We start from the raw sequence: 21,532 nt of genomic DNA, 5'->3' as shown, positions 1-21,532 counted from the left end.
ACATTACCTTTCATTATGTTAGTTTGACTTGGAGATCTAAAGAACTTTGACTTAATAACATATTTGGAGGTCTTCCAGCTTCAATTTTTTTGTAGTGGGTGAGTTTTATTCATCTAACTGGGTTTTATTTTTGTGCCTTTTGTTGTGTTCAAAATTCCAGGAAAGACAGACAACTTCTAAGTTTAACTATTTATTATAAGGGAGCAAAATATATATATCACTTGGCCAAGGACTCTGTCACGTCATATAAATTACAGGCAGCAAAACTGTAATCTGTAACCACCATATCTGGAAAGAGCCTCGAACCTCGTTCGTGCATACATTTTTATTACACAGGGTGTTGCCCGTATATTTATGATTGCTTATAATGTAATAATAAGAATCAGTCTTTTTAATGTTATATAAAAATAGCCTCCACACTTTCGTCAATGACCTCCCAATTTATTTTCCTTTTCTTTAATCCTAGACGTTCTCTCGGTGGACCCTCAGAGTTAATTCTGATGCTTCTGCACAGCTTCTGTCACTCAGGGCTGCATTATGGACTTTATACATACACACACACACACACACACACACACACACACACACACACACACACACACACACACACACACACACACACACACACACACACACACACACACACACACACACACACACACACACACACACACACACACAGTGGGCCTGTGTTATGGTGGGTTAACAGGAGTTGCATATGGCTTTTGAGTTTTGATAGATCCAATGAGCTCCTCTGGAGGCAGAGCGTAGTCATGCATTAATCAAGGTCTGCCAATTATAAAGTGTGTGTGTTGTGTCCGGGGGCAACACTAGACTGAGAGCTTTACATAGGATTAGCCCCTGCTTGTTAGGGTAACAGAGTTGGGGTAGGGACCCCAGGGCCACACTGCCTTAAATATTAGAAAAAAATGAAAATGTTTGAGAATGTGAAATACTGTATAGTGTTTTATGTAAGAAAGCTGCATTATTACTTTTTCATTTAGAAGGTACTTTTCCAATGAAAAACGTGATGTAGTTATTTAAGGGTAAGTTAACTAAACGTTATCTTACAAGTAGAGAGAGTTAAGTTGTGTTTAAAATCGTCAATGTAATGCACGTTAAAGGTTTTGTGTTGAGCATGAAGTTAGCTTTACTGTAGCTCACCAAAGGTTAGCATGTTAAGCTGCATTTTATGTGGCAGCTCGCTTAATACAAAGAGGGGTTTTGTGCTTCATTGTAAACTTTTCTTACAAATGTGTGTTAATCTACCTGAAATTGTAGGGACAGTTTTTTTCTACTCAACTATACAGACCATTATTGAGGAGATGCAAAACATACTGTAAATGAGTTGGGTCCGACATATACTTTGAGTAATGTTAGTTTGCTGTTGAAAAAAATGAAACATTATCAGATGAGGACATCACCAAAGTGTGTGAGTCTGTCAGGGGATTTGATCTGTTCTCTGCATGTCGTACATGTACACACTGCTCTGGTATGAATTAAAAATATAATTGTAAAATGCAAGTCTCTTGTCATCGTTCAGGCTTTCCATTTGAACTCCTATGACTGGTTACGGACTTGAAGGGAACGACTTCCTGGCCTTCCTGACATCCAGGAAAAAGGTGAGATTCTAATCCATTTCAATGCCAACAGCAAGTCATTGTTTTTAACTTTTTTAATATGATTTTTTGGGGAATTTGTTTTATTGGATAGTAGAGATCTACTGGAACACCAGAGAGAGAGATAGAGGGAGCAGATGATATGCAGCAAAAGGCCCAGCCGGATGGTTGCTGCTCCGTGGGGAACGTGTTCTATCAGGTAAAGCACTTTGGTACCCAGTTATTTATGGTATTGAATTTTGCCTTTGGAAGGTAATTTCCAACAGTGCATTGTAATGACTGAAAAAAAATGTCTTTGTCTCTTAACATTCCTATAATAATTTGTTTTTTATTGTTGATATTGTTTTTGTTGTGAGAATCACTTTGCAATTGTGTAAGTGCTATATAAATAGTTATACTAATATTATCGTTGTTACCATCATTACCATTATTAAAAATGTTTTCTTTGTTTTCTTTATTTATCGCTGCAGAAAGGATCATGCCAGCCCATATCAAACACCTGATCAAGAACTTGTGAATCTTCAGGCAGAAAAGATGAAAACACCTGTTCAAAGTTCCAGTTTCCTGTACATGGAACCATGCCTGTCCTCTGTTCCACATGTCTTCAGTCAGTCCTGGGGCCTACGAAGCAGGATTTTCTCTTAGCCGGCTAACTTCAGGGAAAACTCCGGCTTTCCGGGCTTACGAAGCTGGTTCTCTTTTTAGCGGGCTAGCTCTCCATGGTAACTTATGCTGATCGGCTAACCTGCCCAGGAGCAGGTTAGGTTGCAGGCTATGAGATCAACTCAGTGAAAGCACTGCCTGCTGACCAATCAGAGCTCAGTGTAAGGAGTTTAAAGCGATCAAGTCATATTACAGGAGAAATACAGAAAAGCTGCCGTTGCAGGAAAGACGGCCGGCAAATATCACCGACTGTGTGAACGTGAACATTAATAGAATATCACCTCCCATCTTCAGAGCAATCTGACTATTTTATAACATTAGCGTTAAGAAAGCTTACTTAAATATCTGCCACAACATAAGTAACCGGATCAGAGTAATATTAAGTACAGTCCGTGGCACTGTGAGTGCAGACGTCGATGTGTCCCATTATCATTGATATCACATCATAATGTATCATATATTTCCTTATCTGAGTCAGCTGAGCCGTATCTGGCCGTGCAACACTCACAGTGTCACAAACTGTATGCAGAAGTTTTATTTTAAGCAACACATTAAGTTGACGAAACACTCGAGTCAAATGTAATTAGATCGTGTCTTAGACGGGGCAGTGATATCATAAACCTGTTAATGTACGTATTCAAACACTTGTTCTGTTACCAGCTGTATTCACCTTGCAGGTGCAACTATGTGGCTTTGATCCTGGATAAAGTGTTTAAGTCATGGATGTTTAAAGTTTAACGTCTTCATATTTGTCTAATATTAAAGTTCACTTTTCATTCAGGAAGTATGACGCGCTGTGCTGTCAGTACGCTTCTCCATGTTTGTGATTGGTCGAATGCTCCAGATACCACCCCTTTGATGTGAACGCGCACCTAACTAGATAGGACACGGCTGGCTTGAGCGATCCACTTGATAACCCGGGTCGTAGTACCGTTTAGCGAGAGCGCGTATGTTTTGGATTAGGCCAACCGGCTAACATATCCAGGTTAGGTTGAACCAGCTTCGTAGTCAGTGTTGTGCTAGTTACTGAAAACCAGTAACTAGTTACCATTACTAGTTACTTCATTTCAAAAGTAACTCAGTTACTTTCAGAGCTGCCAAGTCTCACCCTTTGAGAGTGAGAGTCACGCAATTTAACCTCTTCACACGCCTCACGCCACACTTGCCATTTCACACGCTTTTTCCCCCCTCTCACTATTTTATAATTATTTTTTTTATTTAATGATATATTTCCATAACTTGTTGCTTGAGGTTTGCCGTAGTTCGAGTCAGGGATAGGGTGAGCCCACCCTATTCTGCCCCCGATTGGCTGACCGAGAAAGGCACCGTATACAAACCAATCAGAGGCAGCTTAGGGCGGGTCATTGCGTCTGGTCTCTATCCTATGAAGAACCCATTTTCATCTGAAGCGGGAGGTCAAACGGTAGGTAATCACTTCATTTTAATTTTACAAACACATTATTTTTATTGTTATGAAGTCAACGGTGAGTCTGACTATGTGAGCGTTACACAAGCTGCTGGTGAGCAGTGTGGCAGGTTGCTGCGGTGGGTTTAACAACAAACAACTGTGTTAGTTAAATCATCACGCGTGTGTGAGCTAGTTAAATCATCACGCGTGTGTGAGCTAATGGATGCTTGCTATGAGCTAAGGGAATTTACAGTACTGTACCTGTGTTGTTTGCATTTCTGTCTAATAAAATATTCAATCAACCAAACAGTAACATGTAGCTATCTTTTAAGACTGGATCATTCATTCCTTAACTGTACTTCGATTTCTGTCTGATGTTTGTCTGTTAGTTTGAAAGTCTGAAAGATGTCAGATAAGAAGAAGAGGAAGCAGCAGAGAGATCTGCTGTGATTCTGGGTAGTGGAGGGTCAACCACCCCCTTCCAAACTTGCCAGGTCAGAGGAAACAGTGAAGGAGGCTTTGGATCTCTCAGTGAATGACAGAGCGGAGTAAAATGAGTGTCCAGAGGGCACAGAGAATGAGACTGCAGAGGAGACAGAAGATGATGATGTAGAAGAGATTAATGCTCCAGAGGACACAGAGGATGAAACAGAAGAGCCAGCAGAGGAAACGGTGGAGATGAGAGTAGAAACAGGGAAAAAGCAGAGTGCTAAGAGTGGAGCAGCCACCTACAGGTGCACTTTTAAAAGGGAGTGGACAGCAGAATGGCCATTCATCACTATAGGCACCACCACTTCCTACTATTGGTGCTCTAAATGCAGACATGAGAACAGCTGTGCCCATCAAGGAAAGGCAGATGTCATCAGGCATATGAAAAGCAAAGGGCATCGTGCCAAAGAACAGGCAATATAGTCAACAACCACGATTGCACCTTATTACAGCACCAATAGACAGCACAAGAGGCCAAGGTATATATTATGAACAGTGGCAGTGGCTGAATTGCACTTGTAGGTTATATCAGCATAAATAATAGTAAATGAAACAAACTGTCACAAATGCCTTGTCTAACATGTTAATTTGGACTGTTTTTATTTATGTTTATTGTTGTATGTAATTGTGTATTTCTAGGGACCTTGAGTCGGCAATAAATGCATTTATTCAATCCAAAAACACTTAATGTTTTATGGAATGTTTTTACATGATTTGCTCTTTGATGACCCCCTTTCTGTTGCAGACAAGGAGAGCTGAGGTAAAGGTGGCAGTGTCAATGGTCGAACACAATGTGCCGTTTGCAGTAGCAGATCACTTCAGCCCATTGCTAAAAGAATGCTTCAAAGAATCCCCTACTGCACAGAACTACAAGTGCGCCCGCACAAAAACATCGTGCATAATAAATGAAGCAGTGGCCCCACATTTTAGAAAGGAACTGGTCATGAAGATGGGGACCAATCCTTTCACATTAATCACAGATGGATCAAATGATACAGGTCATTACACTTTCCACACTTTCCAGCACCCATTTTAGATATATTATTAACCATAGAACACACACACAATTTCAGTCTGATGTGTACCTTAATATGACATATATGTACCATATCGTTGCAGGAAGAGAGAAGATGAACCCACTCACTGTGCGGGTATATGACAGTTCCACCAGTAAAGTTGTCCACAGGTTTCTGGATATGTGCCCCACCAGCGGGCCAAGCTGCGGCACAGCTGAAGTGATATACCAGAAGATGGACGAGGCCTTGCAAAAAAACGCCATACCATGGAGAAACTGTGTGAGTCTGTCTGTTGATAATGCACCTGTCAATACAGGAGCAAGAAATTCCATCGCATCCAGAATTCTTAAAGAACATGGCAGCATCTACATACTCTAGGGACCAGAGGGTACAATGGTTGGACATTTACTACCGGCCGCGGTCTGCCTAGTGTACAGGGTCCATATAACCGACTTAATGCATAGCGGGAAGTCGGTTATATAGACATCAACAAAATAAGTGTTTAACGGTGATTTAAACTAGTTTATGCGGGGAAAAGAGTGCTCAAAATCGGATTCAACAGGCCATCCACACCTCACGACTCCCATTAAAAGTGATTGAAATGTACAGCACTCTGTACATTTCAATCACATTTGACTACCCGACCAGGGTGACTTTCTTCCCCAGGAATTAGTGTCTTAAAGCTGGCTAAGATTACTTTAAATGCATGGTGCACATGGCTCTATTACCCATGAATTAGTGTGTGAAAGCTGGGTAACTTTGCTGTGAATTTAAGGGAGATATGGCCCTTTCAAACAGGGAGATGTACAGGCCTTTATTACCCACGAATTAGTGTCTGAAAGCTGGCTAACATTACTTTAAATGCATGGTGCACATGGCTCTATTACCCAGCAATCAGTGTGTCAAAGCTGGGTAACTTTGCTGTGAATTTAAGGGAGATATGGCCATTTCATCCACACCTCACGACTCCCATTAAAAGTGATTGAAATGTACAGCACTCTGTACATTTCAATCACATTTGACTACCCGACCAGTGTGACTTTCTTCCCCAGGAATTAGTGTCTTAAAGCTGGCTAAGATTACTTTAAATGCATGGTGCACATGGCTCTATTACCCATGAATTAGTGTGTGAAAGCTGGGTAACTTTGCTGTGAATTTAAGGGAGATATGGCCATTTCATCCACACCTCACGACTCCCATTAAAAGTGATTGAAATGTACAGCACTCTGTACATTTCAATCACATTTGACTACCCGACCAGGGTGACTTTCTTCCCCAGGAATTAGTGTCTGAAAGCTGGCTAACATTACTTTAAATGCATGGTGCACGTGGCTCTATTACCCAGCAATCAGTGTGTCAAAGCTGGGTAACTTTGCTGTGAATTTAAGGGAGATATGGCCATTTCATCCACACCTCACGACTCCCATTAAAAGTGATTGAAATGTACAGCACTCTGTACATTTCAATCACATTTGACTACCCGACCAGGGTGACTTTCTTCCCCAGGAATTAGTGTCTGAAAGCTGGCTAACATTACTTTAAATGCATGGTGCACATGGCTCTATTACCCAGCAATCAGTGTGTCAAAGCTGGGTAACTTTGCTGTGAATTTAAGGGAGATATGGCCATTTCATCCACACCTCACGACTCCCATTAAAAGTGATTGAAATGTACAGCACTCTGTACATTTCAATCACATTTGACGACCTGTGTAGAGTGGCTTTCTTACCCATTAGGTACACCGACAAAGGCACCTCTTTGGGGCCGCTCCAAGACCCCCAAAACACGGACTGAGGAGCTCCAGGATCCCTCCCATGTACCTCCAGAACCTCGAGCACCTTGGGTCCCCGGGCCCCCGAACTTAAGCACTCCCCCACGGACTAAACCAAGATGATCACACCCTCAAGAATCTCGTGCCCCTGGGAATCTCAGCACCCATAGTCGGCCTTCTTCACAGCAGCAGCACCCAACCTCCATGGAGGATGTTTCTCGTGCCCCTGGCTACACTTAAAGGGGGGTCTACTTTGCGGTGCTTTACCGTCCGCCCATCGGCACCCATAGTCGGCCTTCTTCACAGCAGCAGCACCCAACCTCCATGGAGGATGTTTCTCGTGCCCCTGGCTACACTTAAAGGGGGTCTACTTTGCGGTGCTTTACCGTCCGCCCATCGGCACCCATAGTCGGCCTTCTTCACAGCAGCAGCACCCAACCTCCATGGAGGATGTTTCTCGTGCCCCTGGCTACACTTAAAGGGGGTCTACTTTGCGGTGCTTTACCGTCCGCCCATCGGCACCCATAGTCGGCCTTCTTCACAGCAGCAGCCACCCAACCTCCATGGAGGATGTTTCTCGTGCCCCTGGCTACACTTAAAGGGGGTCTACTTTGCGGTGCTTTACCGTCCGCCCATCGGCACCCATAGTCGGCCCTCTTCACAGCACCACCTGCCCTGCTGGAGGTTCACACTTTAACTTTTTTTACCCTCTTCTACCTTACAAATCATCCCACACTTGAGCACTCCTCACTTGGACTAAACACCTCCATGCTACCACCAGAACCAGAATATCGTGCCCTTGGGGATCTTAAAGGAAAAAAAACCATAGTGGGCTTTAAAAACAGAACACTTAGTAATTTTAACAAACTTTATTTACAGTAATATTGACAGTAATAAATACATTCACACAGGATATAACGTATTTACAAGGGGACTGATTACAACAACACACTGCATATTTACAAGTTGATCACTGGCAACAGTGGGTGAAGTTGGGGCAGAGTATGGCACCCTCTCTTCACCCATGTCTGAGGGGCTGTGTTCGGCCAGTGACTGGTCCCTCTTCGGGACATGTCTTGGTAGGGAGTCTTGGTAGGGAGCCGGGCTGTGCTCCTCTCCAGAGCTGTCACTGTCGATGTCAATACCCGCAAAAGTGTCTTCATTTCCCGCTGCTGCTGCTGTCGATGCCGCCGCCGCTGCTTGCAGTGACTCTGTGAAGAGCAACCGAATGTCCGCAGCCTCCTTCAAAGAAGGATTATTCGCGTAAAATTTGTCCGCAGTTGCAGTGTTGTGACACATGAAATCACTCACTCTTTGGCGGTTGCCTTTGTCTTGAAATCTCTTCGCATTATCGGCGTGGACTGTGCGGAGGTCGGTGAAGTTAATGGGACCGTGGAGCCCTACATCAGCCCATGCCATCCTCAGGGAGTAGGCAAGCTTCCTGAACGGGTTCTTCCCCTCTGTGTATAGAAAGTAACGGCTCTGGGTGCAGGTCAGCGTACCCTTAATTTCCAGCCACCTCTTCATCCATCCAAATTCTTCTGCGGTGAGGTACAGCTGCGCTTCCCCGAACAAGTTGGCCGTCTTGTGGTTGCTTACCTGTTATGACAGAGTTAGAGAGTGTCAATACAATGTCAATCATGCATATAACTGCCGGAATAAATGCATTGATTAATAGCACTCACATGAACCAGGTAGCCGAAGGCAGTGCCAGTTGTATCCGCCTTTCGGACCTCGGCGTTGGTCATGTTGGAGTAGACCCCCGGACGGTGGCCGTAAATGCAGCTCCAATGAAGAGTCATATACCCATAGAGCAGGGTACGGGTTGCGGTAGTCGGATTGCAGGCCATCACATCCAGGAGCTGAGGGATGCGAGTGGTGGTCGAAGTCAAGCATGTCATTAGGTCGTTGTGGCTCGGCAGACCTTCCATCTTGTCACGCTTCACTTGCATCTGGTGGATAAGTACTTTTCTCTTCAGGGACTTCAGGATGGCAACTACTTCCCGTTTGATTAAAATCATGTCGGTTTGGCTGAGCCTGCTCCCCTTGCACGGTGTGTCGGCCATGTACTTGAGAAAGTGTGATATATTCTTGATGTAGAAGTCGGAGGTCGTGACCTGAAGGCTTGACTTCATCAGGCTCCGGGACCACCCGCGTATCCTCTTGAGATCCCTCAAAAAGAGCCAGTCAGACAGGCGATTGAAACCGTGTGCCATGAAACTGAGGAACGACTTCACTCTGCTTAGTTTGGAGACTGTGTTTTCCTGGAGCCTCACTGGTGGGTCGATACCTGCATAATGCTCCCGGTATCCTTGCAGATAATCCTCTGTGAAATATAAACAGTACTTTAATGACAACACAGGGTGTGTTACAGAAACTGCATGTGTCACATAGCCAACACACTTACCCATAATCCGTGGGAATGTGATGTCCCGCATTATATTTCCCCGGCCCCTGCCCCGGAACCAGGGGGAATTTATGGGAGGGGAGGTTGACGAGGCCTCGGTATGCATGGATGCAGGCTCTGAGGAGCTGGATGAATGGGTGTGAGAGCCAGTGGGGGACTTGCTGCAGGCGGGAATGGGAGACGTGCTGCAGGCGGGAATAGGAGACTTGCTGCAGGAGGGACCTTTCGACTTGGACAGCCTCGTTGGTGTCGACTCTGTTCGGGGTCGTTTCTTCAGAATGACCCGCTCTCGTTCCTCCCCATCGAACGCGGGCATGTCCCCGGCCCGCTGATCCATCCTCTGTCGCTTGTGCTTTATCCTCTGCTGCAACTTGCAGCGCAGGGATTTCACCTCAGCAGCATATATGTCCCGCTGAGCCCTCACTGCGTTTGCCTCCAGCCTCCATTCTTTGCAGTCCGGGTTGTCACATTCATTCACCGGGGACAAGGGTGGAGGTTGTGACAGTATATCGTCATCTGCCACCGTGTCAACAGCCCAAGCGGTAATCATTTCTATGGTGGGGTTTGTCATTCGGAGTTCATAAAGCTCCTTCTTGGCCACTGTCATTTTCATTTGATTTTGAACCACATGTAGTTCCTCCCGGGCCAGCTCAACATGGTCTCTGGCCAAGTGGCGATCCAGCCTTGTGCCACGGTACTCGCATCCCAGAATGGTACAGGGATGGAGCCTAATGTTGGTCCGTCCGTTGGCCAACAACAGCAGAATTTTTCTTTCATCCAAGTTACGCACACCATGGCGCCTCTGAAGGTGCTTGCTCAGGGCACGGTAGGAACTATTACAGATCGGACAACGGACCACCATCCGACCTGTATTCTTGAGCATTTCGGTACCGGGAAATGTCACCAGAATCGTGGGTAAAAAAGAAGGAAGCGTGAAAAGACTCACGAAAGGTGCACTCAGCTTATCTTCAAATCGGTGTTTGTTTTCATTTGCATCATGGTGCGGTGTCCCATGTAGGCACTCGTTAGGCGGGCAGAGATCCCTGTAATCTCCCCTCACGTTCATCCAGAGTCTGGTTCTCCCAAAGGATACCCGACAGTTTCGGGTACGACAACGTGGGGATAACAGTATCCTCCGGGGAGGCATTGAAACCCTCTCACCTGCCCCCAGAGGAGGCAGGGGAGTCAGGTACCCAGAGGGCGCACGGTGCACGGCCAGGGCGAGGCCGCCACACCGCGCTGGAGTCAGGGTCCCGGTGAGGCGCAGGACGGAGCACCCGGCAGTAGCCTCCAGCAGACCCCCGCGCGGTTCCCTCGTCCCTCGGAAGAGGTGGAGAGGCGGAGGGGTGTGTGTTTTCATCTGCTGGCGGGTTGCCGGGATAACAGTATCCTCCGGGGAGGCATTGAACCCCTCTCACCTGCCCCCAGAGGAGGCAGGGGAGTCAGGTACCCAGAGGGCGCACGGTGGACGGCCAGGGCGGGGCCGCCACACCGCGCTGGAGTCAGGGTCCCGGTGAGGCGCAGGACGGAGCACCCGGCAGTAGCCTCCAGCAGACCCCCGCGCGGTTCCCTCGTCCCTCGGAAGAGGTGGAGAGGCGGAGGGGTGTGTGTTTTCATCTGCTGGCGGGTTGCCGGGATAACAGTATCCTCCGGGGAGGCATTGAACCCCTCTCACCTGCCCCCAGAGGAGGCAGGGGAGTCAGGTACCCAGAGGGCGCACGGTGGACGGCCAGGGCGAGGCCGCCACACCGCGCTGGAGTCAGGGTCCCGGTGAGGCGCAGGACGGAGCACCCGGCAGTAGCCTCCAGCAGACCCCCGCGCGGTTCCCTCGTCCCTCGGAAGAGGTGGAGAGGTGGAGGGGTGTGTGTTTTCATCTGCTGGCGGGTTGCCGGGGAGAACGCCCTTAACGTTTTGTGAGAACCATGAGTGGGGGTCATACAGGCAACCATGTTAGCCGAAAATAGTGTCTCGTTATTCCGTGAAAACTGCCCTTGAATTCCTCCAGAGACCAGTTTCACAACTTAAAGTTGTGTGAGAACCATGATTGGGGGTCCTCCAGACAACCATTTCAGCCGAAAATAGTGTCTCGTTATTCCGTGACAACTCCCATTGCATTTCTCCAGAGTCAGAAAAAGTACAACTCAACTTTTGGAAGAACCAGAGAAAAGGGTGAAAATGGATAAATTGTATCCGAAAATAGTGTTCCAAAAGGCGGGTAGAGTCCCCTGACAACTCCCCCTACCTTTCTCCAGAGTCGGAAAAAGTCTAAGTTAACTTTTTGGAAGAACCATAAAAAGGGGTGAAAATGGATAAAATGTATCCCAAAATAGTGCCTCTTGAGGCAGGTAGAGTCCCCTGACAACTCCCCTTGCATTCCTCCAGAGACCAGTTTGAAAACTTAAAGTTTTGTGAGAACCATGATTGGGGGTCCTCCAGGCAACAATTTCATCCGATCCAAAGTGCTCATGAGGCGGATACATTCCTCCATGATTTCCCCATCATGTGAAAATAGCTCGTTTTTTTCTAAGTGCTCTCAAAAACCGGGTTTCCGATTTCGTGCAGATGGTAGCTTGGAAAAGATGAATGCATTTTTTGGACGGAGGAGGGGAGCTCTCGTTTCCCCTCTCTGTTGTAAATTGCAACGGGGGAGTGCAAAAGTCTCCGGGGCTTCGTCCCGAAGCGCCGAAGACTTGACCCCCTCCCCCGTTGGCACTTAGCCGTTTTTCGAGAATTTTTAAAAACTTCATTTTTGATTATTTTAACATATAATTGACCGTTTTCTTTACTTTTTTTTGCTTTCCACGGGTGGAGGCGCATGGCAGGCCGCATATGAGCTTCCAAATTCGGCCTGGAACCTCCGGGAATTATGGGATAAGCTCCATATACTGACGACTCCCATCAAAAGTGATTGAAATGTACAGGAATCTGTCCATTTCAATCACATTCGACGACCCCATTAAAAATGCATGAAATGTACAGGAATCTGTCCATTTCAATCACATTTGACGACCCCATTCAAAGTGATTGAAATGTACAGGAATCTGTCCATTTCAATCACATTTGACGACGCATGCATGGTGACCCTGGCTACACTTAAAGGGGGTCTACTTTGCGGTGCTTTACCGTCCGCCCATCGGCACCCATAGTCGGCCTTCTTCACAGCAGCAGCACCCAACCTCCAGTGGAGGATTTTGCTCGTGCCCCTGGCAACACTTAAAGGGGGTCTACTTTGCGGTGCTTTACCGTCCGCCCATCGGCACCCATAGTCGGCCTTCTTCACAGCAGCAGCACCCAACCTCCAGTGGAGGATTTTGCTCGTGCCCCTGGCAACACTTAAAGGGGGTCTACTTTGCGGTGCTTTACCGTCCGCCCATCGGCACCCATAGTCGGCCTTCTTCACAGCAGCAGCACCCACCCTCCAGTGGAGGATTTTGCTCGTGCCCCTGGCAACACTTAAAGGGGGTCTACTTTGCGGTGCTTTACCGTCCGCCCATCGGCACCCATAGTCGGCCTTCTTCACAGCAGCAGCACCCAACCTCCAGTGGAGGATGTTATCATGCCCCTGGCAACACTGGTAAACACTGGTAACATCTGTCTAGCCGCTGACAGGAACTTGACATCGGAAGTTGACATCGCATTTCCATTGAGCGGACACCCGTACATGTGAAGGGCAAGTCCCACGGTACCTCCGTTCATAAGGCTGACATTTGCCTTACATCCATGGGTGCCCCTGTCACGTCATCCACAACACTGCCAAACAGGCTGGCCTGGGCTTTTTGGAGGTGAGTTGAATCATGTATGATTTCTATGACCAACCGTATCCGTTAGGCCTAATGTCAAGTCTAACAGGTTGTTTGTTATGCTGTGGTGTCATGTGATTATAAATCATCATGTATTGCAGGTGTGTGGATTTGATCCAGAGGATCTGACTGTGGATGTGGGATACTGGTTTAAAGGAAGCACCAATCGTAAAGGTTACCTGACAGGTATGTGCAGTCCAAATGAAATGCAGAAGAGTTAAATTAAATTGAAATTAAGATGTTCCATTCTTGTCATAGAATTCTGTGAGCTCCATGGAAGCGAGTATTTAGAAATACTTATGCACGTTTCCATTCGATGGTTGAGCCTGGAGAGGTGTTTGACTCGTATCCTGCAGCAGTATGAGCCACTGGCCAGCTACTTCAAGTCATCAGGTAGGCATTATATTTCAATGATCCAAATGAACGAACGATTATTATAACAGACTGAAAAGTAAATGTATGTAGTATGCACAACCTGTGTTTTTTTTATTCACAGATGAGAAACAACCAAGGTTCAGGAGGCTGTTGGAAGCATTCTCTAACCCAATGACAGAGGTGTACCTGCTGTTCTATCAAGCAACGTTGCCAGTCTTCTCCACCTTCAACCTCCTCCTCCAGAGAGAGAAGTCCTCCATCTTCCTTCTACATGATGAGGTAAATTGGGAAGGTTGGGATACAGTATGCTAGTAATAATGTACTATGTTTGTTCCTTTTTTCATTAGCACTCTACTTCTAGGTTAAATTTAATTTTGAAAATCTTTTCTGAAATACAAATTTGTAGATACGGAGTTTCATCCGCAAGTTGCTTTCGAAGTTTCTGAAGCCCGCAGCACTGCAGCACCAGGAATTGCATGACATCCTCTATAAGGACCCATCAAACCAACTGCCAGGTAATCCTCCAAGTTTCACATCAGCAGATGCACATACACTATCCACTCACTGATCTCACTCACATAATACTGTTTGTGTTTGTTAGAAGGCTGCTTGTGCAGACAAGTTATGAGTTTGATCATCTCATCTCATCACACATGACCACAATGGAAACAAGTCCACAGGACTTTCCTATGTTATCCTTTTAGCCCAAATGAGTGACTGTACCTTGTGTCACTGATGTGATGAAGATACTTAAAGGGGTGCTTTCAAGTTAGCTATTGTGGTTGTTGATGATTGCTAAAGTGACTCAACACCGGTCTTATTCCCAGTCTCATACTGACATGTTGGTGTTGGGAATGAGAACATATTGCATCAATCTTTCTCCAGAATCGCATACAGCACCTTAATGAGGTGACGTTGTTGATTTATTGTGTCTCTCGTAGGAGAAAAGCTGGTGATCGGCTTCACTACTCTTCTACTTTTATTTTAAATCAAATGCACCGGTTTTAGATAATATTTATTTTGATGTGTAGGTTGATTTGCAGGTTGGTTGTTATTTCTATAATTATTGTATTGTTACTGTGTATTTTATTATATTAACTAGCTATTTATTAAATTAAAATACTGTTATGAACACTATACAATGTCTTTATTTTGGTAGATACCAGAATACATGACACAATGAATCTTTGTAATATATTTATGTTCTCTTGTTTAAATAATCATACCAGTATTTAATGTGTGCTGGTCACTTGGAATCCTGGTAAGCTCCCAGCATGGTATATGTAATACTATTAGTAAACATAAGCTGTTGAGAGATGGATAAACCAGCCATCCTGGCCAGCTGAAGTGTCCAAAACCCCTCTCCAGCCAACCATTCCAGCCTAATATCTACTGGCTGGTCAATTTACAACAGCCTGACCAGCTACATTTATCTAAGCTGTTTTTTTCAGCAGAGTCATTATTATTTATTGAGAATCTCTATGAATTATAGTCAAATGTATACACCAGTCTCTGTTCTGTTGCCTGAGCCAAGTTTGCCTGCTACATTACGATAATTATTATTGATTTACTATTTATTGAGAATCTCTATGAATTAAAGTCAAATGTATACCAGTCTGTGTTCTGTTGCCGCATCGGATCTCCGCCAAATCCAGGATCATCACCCCCGTAGTTCGCTCCCGTCTGTATCTCTACCGCTACTTGAATACTGTGGCTCAAACTGGTATGGTTCCACCACGTTAGACTCACCCGCATGATCTGATTCCACCACACCGGCATCCTCTTCAATAAAATCCTCCTCTTCTTGAAAGTGCACCGAGTCTATTGACGACTCACTGTCACTCGATTCTGTCTCCACAGTCCGACATCAGCCATATAGGTAGAGTATTATTCAACAAGTGTTCTACTCGTGACGTGCGTGACGTCACTAACCGGCGAAAGCTGTTTTGTTCGGTGCAGTCGTGTAACATCGGAAGCGAGCATGGAAAGTTGTAATAAACCACGATTTTTAAATACAGCGGGCATATTGTCATGAATGACATGATTTCCCATTAATAATAGTATATATATGATCGTAATAAGAACAGTATTGTCCTTCATTTCGTAAGCTCTTTAAATACAAAAGGAAAAGGCGAGACAGTAAGGGGGGATGAAGGGATGTAGGGAGTGAGGAATATGGCTAAAGATGAGATGGGAAGATAAATGGAAGGGAGAAGGAAGAGTGTTGACCGGGCAGAATTAGCTCAGCATATTAAAATAATGAATAGTAAATTAAATAAAGTCATTAATTGTTATCCTTTGGCTGTCCAGAGTTACATCAATCTATTACATTTGGTGCACATGGAGATGGTACAAAATAAAGAATTCTGTAACAATGAAAGAGTTTGCATTTTCAGAATCACTACAGCACATTTCATTAAGGTGCTTTTATTTTTAAACCAGCAGTGTATGTGAAGTTAAATAGCCTATAGATGCAGATGGGGTCTAAGCCTATTGACTGAAGGAACTGTCAGCCTTCACTCATCTCAACATCTACTGAAGCTACTGTTAAAAAACACGTAACACGGACCATCATATTGTTATCATGTCTATCCTGGTCGTAGTGGGTGTTTCTCAATCGCGAGTACGCTTGCTTGGTAGGACATGTCTTCCGAGCATCTTCCTTCAGAAGCGAGGCAAGAATACTTCCTGGCATTCGGAAAACAAAGATTGGAACAGGCTAGCAAGTGTGCAGGTGTGCGTCATATGAGAGGCCCCGCCTTACATTTTCCGCCACAGATTTGGGGAAATTGGTCCGTGCGCAAAGCATTGTGGGGATTTTAAGACCGCGGATTCTACACATGTGCAGCCTCGAAATTTCTCCAAACGAAGTACGCCGGGCTCGGTAGAATTCCAAGTATGCTGGACATTGGAACAGTACTTCGGCGACACTCGATGACGTAGTATTCTTGAAATAGTGGCTCTGGAGCAGCTTTACTCGCGATTGAGAAAGACCCAGTGACACGTCTAACCCTACTATACTTTAACCACTAGGCGGTGCACACAAGGTACACACAGCCATAATAACTTTCTATTATTAGTGTAGGACACTTATGTATGTACAATAGGGGTGTTGAAAATAATCGTTTTTACGATGCATTGCGATGCGGACGTGGACGATTCGGTCTCGATGCAGTGACGGAAGATAATCGGTTATAGAGTAGTAACGTTGCTTCCTGATTTTCCGGCCTCGGCTTTACTATAACGTTTTTTCTGTCACTTTAATATCAAATCGGTCGGTGACGCAGAGATCAGGGAACAGACGTGACAGTGGCACAAAAACACCGAACACGGAGCAGTCTGCTTTATCCACCAACACAAGAACACCAGTCCAGAACCAAAAGCAGAAGGACCCGCTCCGAATCACTCCGTGTCGCTGCGGCTCAGAGACACAGACAGGGATTTATGTTTTTCAAAAAGAATCGCGTTACAATCATGTCAGGTTTTTGGTGGATATAATTAAGTCTTGGATTGCAGAGTATGAATGTCCTCTAGCAATTTTCAGACGATATATACGTGTGTAAAGTTTGTGAAGGCAGGAGGAAAAAAGCTTCCGCGATCACCGTCTCCTCTCCGTTCCTCCAAGCCCCGCCCCCTCCCTGAAAATAATGACTGACAGGCTGACAGTGACCCGAAAGAAACTTTATTATTCACTTAATCACTGAGATATAATGAAGCTAACTTAATCTCATACATGCATGGGATTTATGCAACAGTAAAACAGAGAATGTGAGTGTGCACCCACATGCAGTATTTTAGTTGTTATATGCTGTTGTAAATCCTCCTGTTGTCTGCTGTGTTCAGACTCAGGTCCTGTGTGTGAGGCCACATTCAGGACATTCAGTGTCCTTTCTTAACAGAAGACCGTGGCTAGAAGCTGCAGCTAGACTGCAGAAGCATTAGCTTTTTGTTTTTGAGGATGGAACAACTTCACACACGGAGGCTAGACCTATACAATTAATTTATTATGGTTTATAAATTAATGTCAAGACATTTATGTTATTGATTTCTGAAGCACTTTCTAAATAATAAAAAGAGAGTTCATATGTATTTACTGCATGTATGCGTTGATGAAAAATAAGCCATGTGCAGTAATATAGAAAATTGAGGATGCAACGCATTGGTATGAATCGTGATGCACCGTGATGCACCGGGATATCGAACCGAATCGAATCGTTGACAGGATAATCGTAATCGAATCGAATCGTGAGACCAGTGAAGATGCACAGCCCTAATGTACAACATCTGAATATGTGTAGTTGTATACATGCTTTAACATCATTTTACAGCATATTGCTATACTATTTCAGACTCAGTATTTCCATTCTTATATTCAAAGAAAATCAGTAATATCTTTAAAAACTACAAGTCCTTTTATATCAGCTGTGCACCGTTATGGTGTAAATATAACCAAGCCAGCCGAATTAGTATTGATACTGCAAGGAGACGTATTGTGTGAAGAGAAATTGAAGATGTTGTTTAATTGTTGATATATTTATGATCCACGCAGGGGCGGACTGGGGGGAAAAAGTGGCCCGGGGATTAATTGACAGACAGGCCCACTTAATGCGCGGCATGTATCGGCCGGCTGACGACGAAAGTATGTTACTTAACAAAAAACCCTATGCATTTTATGTTATTTTGGACCATTATTCATATAGTAATCACATTACCTGATCCCTTGAGTTGCCTAGAGAAAAATAGTTACAGCATATATTTAGTGATTTTAATATTAACAGATCATTGATGCAATAATATTTGGACCCAATTTGCCTGACTTGACACATGGAATAAAACATGGGCGTAGGAAGCATCCTCAATGTGGGTGAGACAATTTGGCAGGTGGTGGACCTCACCTCCTCTAGGGGGGTCCGGGGGCAAGCTCCCCCTGGAATATTTTTTTTTAAATGTTGAAGTTAAATGCATCAATCTGGTGCACTTTGAGAGCAAAATTAGTGACTAAATCTATGGCAGTCAGTAGGGGCTTGGACTGTGAGCCGTAGGGTCGCCGGCTCAAGTCCACGACCAGACCTACATTTGGAGTGTGGACTTCTACTTGGAGAGGTCCCAGTTCACCTCCTGCCCTGCCGTGGTGCCCTTGAGCAAGGCACCGGACATCCCCCTTCCCCCCTCACTCCCATTTCTCCCCGGGTGCTGTACAATAGCTGCCCACTGCTCCTAGTACTAGACTCCTGGCACTAGGATGGGTTAAAAGCAGAGAACACATTTCACTGTGTGTGCTGTGTGCTCTGCATGTGTGACCATTAAAGAGGGTTTCATCCCTCCGAATTCTTCTTCTTCTTCAACACCCATATAAAACAGAACTGTAAACAGATTTACTTTTTCTTTCAACATTTATTTGAACAGCAAGTGGAGGCAAAAGTGACTGCACCCAAAACAATAAACCTGCTAGCTAACTAGCCTAAACTCAGTAACAGAATGTGGGCAACGCGTTCTTCGTCACAGCCGCGCGACCACTGAGTCAGACGTCACTTCCCCCTTTTCTATCCTACGGATATAGCCGTACAGCCACTCCCCCTGAACCCCGTTTTCCTCCGGCCCACGGCCCATATTCCCAATGGCCAGTCCGCCCCTGGATCCACGTCAAGTATTCAGTTTCGGCGGCATTTCTTCCAGTTTTTCCAAAGGTCTTCTCATCAGGGCTCTATAAATAAAGAACTACAGCAGATCTGTAATATGTAATGCAGCCGAACCGTGTATTACAATGCCGTTATGTGATGACTTTCAAAGAGAAAAGCAAGAACGCTCGGAATTAAGTATTATTTTATTCTTTTAAAATGTTTTACGGATTTCCTATCATATAAACACCAAATCCCAGCATGCATTGCAGCTAAAACATCCAATCACTCGAAATGCCTACGTCTGTTTCCGGTTATTTTTATTTTGAAATTCAGTTCCTGACGGAGGCCAAAAAAGCCAGAGATTATGGAATTAAACCAATAAATAAAAGCAAGGATAATTGTGTGTTATTGGTGAGTAAATAACAGTGTGTTATTTTGAACACATTACCAGTAGAAATACATTGCTTTTAAAATCGTGCTGTGCAACACGAAAAAAAGGCGAAAATCGTGTTGGTGAACACGAATCAATAGATTAAAAATCGTGTTGGTTAACACAAAATGCCATGAGACTGCGGTGGTATATCAATGGGCACTTTGGGCACAATGTAAGGCACAAGGGGCAAAGAGGATGTTTTGTCTCTTAAATAATATCGCTATATTTTTGGCCTAACATGAGCAAAAGTGTCGAGTTTCAAATCCTATTCCCTTAAACCTGCACGCGTTACAACATTGTGGGCCAATGCTGGTCCAACTGTCATTACATTATTATGTAAAGGCAATCCAAACATGTCTTGAGTCTCCAGGATGTGTATGCAGCTGATGCAACTTTGATAGCAGTCCAAACCAAAAAAGAGGTTTTTTTAACGTAGTTAAAGAAAAGTCAAATTTTAAGAGAAATAAGTTGTGTACAACAACCCCAATTAGCTGAATATAACTAAAGGAGGGAAGATAACCAAGCTCCATTGGCTTTGTTGGCTATTGGCTCATAACAATAATGGTGCAAAAACATACATTTCATATCTTATGAACAAGATGTTTAAAGTAAGATATTTTGGCTCCTACAATTATAGATATTAAATGTGATAATCATGTATTCATTTCATTTCAAACCTTTATTTATTCAGATTGGTCCCATTGAGATCATAGATCTCTTTTTCAAGGGAGACCTGCATGTATTGATAAATAATCAGAACTTTGTTGCGTTCAGACCCACATTGTTATATCCAGGAATATAAGCTGGTGTTCAACACAGCACTCCTGAACTCATCATCACCTTACAATACATTTAACGTGTCGGATGTATAAAAATAACTGGATACAACGTTGGAGGTTATACAAGTTGCTCAGTGTGGCATGAAGCCAACATGGCCTGACTTTCAAGAGTGAAAGTACCTGTATGGGTCCATAGAGCGTTTACGCTTAGCTTCTGCCAATGTTCTTTTGGGCCCAATAACGCAAAAACCGATGTGACCCACACAACATATGTGGTCACAATTTTCCGTTTTGATTAAATATAATGTTTGATTTGGTATATGTTAGACTCAATTAACACTGTTTTAATAAGTTGAATGTTTAAAACGCCCTGCATAGCGGAGCCTGTTACACCGACATGGAAGTTGTTGTACCTAAAGTACAAAGTACAAGTGTAGACTTTGCTTCACGTCCAGCACACTTCCTGGGGGCTCGGTCTCCCCCCTGAGCGAGGAGGCGTGTGGCACAGTGGCTAGAGCTTTGGTGTTGGGATAAGGGGAGCACAGGTTCAAACCCCACTGCAGTCAGCATGTCGTTGTGTCCCTGGGAAAGACACTTCACCCCAAATTGCTCCTGTGGGGATTGTCCACAGCATTGTCCACTGTGGTTGTAAGTCGCTTTGGATAAAAGCGTCTAACAAGTAACATGTAATGTAATGACTGCAGGACCACAGGCTTTTCATTCCACCTTCCAGCATGGCCAATCAGAACTGCTATGAACACTTTTGCCCATTGATGTGTTAAGAGGATTTGTCCCGAGAAACAAGGACATTTTAAACATACTAAGCGTTTTAGAATGTATAATGTATTAAAGTATCCATCCCTAGAGGCGTTAGTCTTGTTAGGACAAAAGACTACAGCATGTGAGTATACAGTGTTTTTTTAAGGTATCAAGCACAACAAATCTGCAATGTAACAATCTTGAGAAACTAGAACCATTCATGAAAACCAAACAAATGAATCTTCTTCAGAACTTTGTCAACAAATAAAATTGAGATCTGAGTATATCCATATTTACAAGAACTCTTTACAACAATAATGAACATTTTAACACCTGCAGGGTACACCAAAGTCAATGACATGGTTAAGTGGAGGAACAAAGGGCTACTCGTC

At 44.5% G+C, this 21,532-nt stretch overlaps 1 protein-coding gene across 1 annotated transcript; it reads right to left on the bottom strand.

Moving 5' to 3' along the window:
- Nucleotides 1-5,603: 5,603 nt before the first annotated feature.
- LOC139434555 (uncharacterized) lies at nt 5,604-10,399 on the bottom strand. Its single transcript, XM_071204507.1, has 4 exons — nt 9,374-10,399; nt 8,652-9,292; nt 8,371-8,565; nt 5,604-5,621 (listed from the first exon to the last, which is right to left on the bottom strand). Exons 1-4 carry the CDS (start codon nt 10,254-10,256, stop codon nt 5,604-5,606), a joined length of 1,737 nt encoding a protein of 578 aa, XP_071060608.1. The 5' UTR covers nt 10,257-10,399.
- Nucleotides 10,400-21,532: the final 11,133 nt, after the last annotated feature.

This window comes from Pseudochaenichthys georgianus, chromosome 10, assembly GCF_902827115.2.
Source record: "Pseudochaenichthys georgianus chromosome 10, fPseGeo1.2, whole genome shotgun sequence".
Lineage (NCBI taxonomy): Eukaryota > Metazoa > Chordata > Actinopteri > Perciformes > Channichthyidae > Pseudochaenichthys > Pseudochaenichthys georgianus.
The sequence above is the reverse complement of the archived record's forward strand: the minus strand, read 5'-3'. Positions and strand labels throughout refer to the sequence as shown.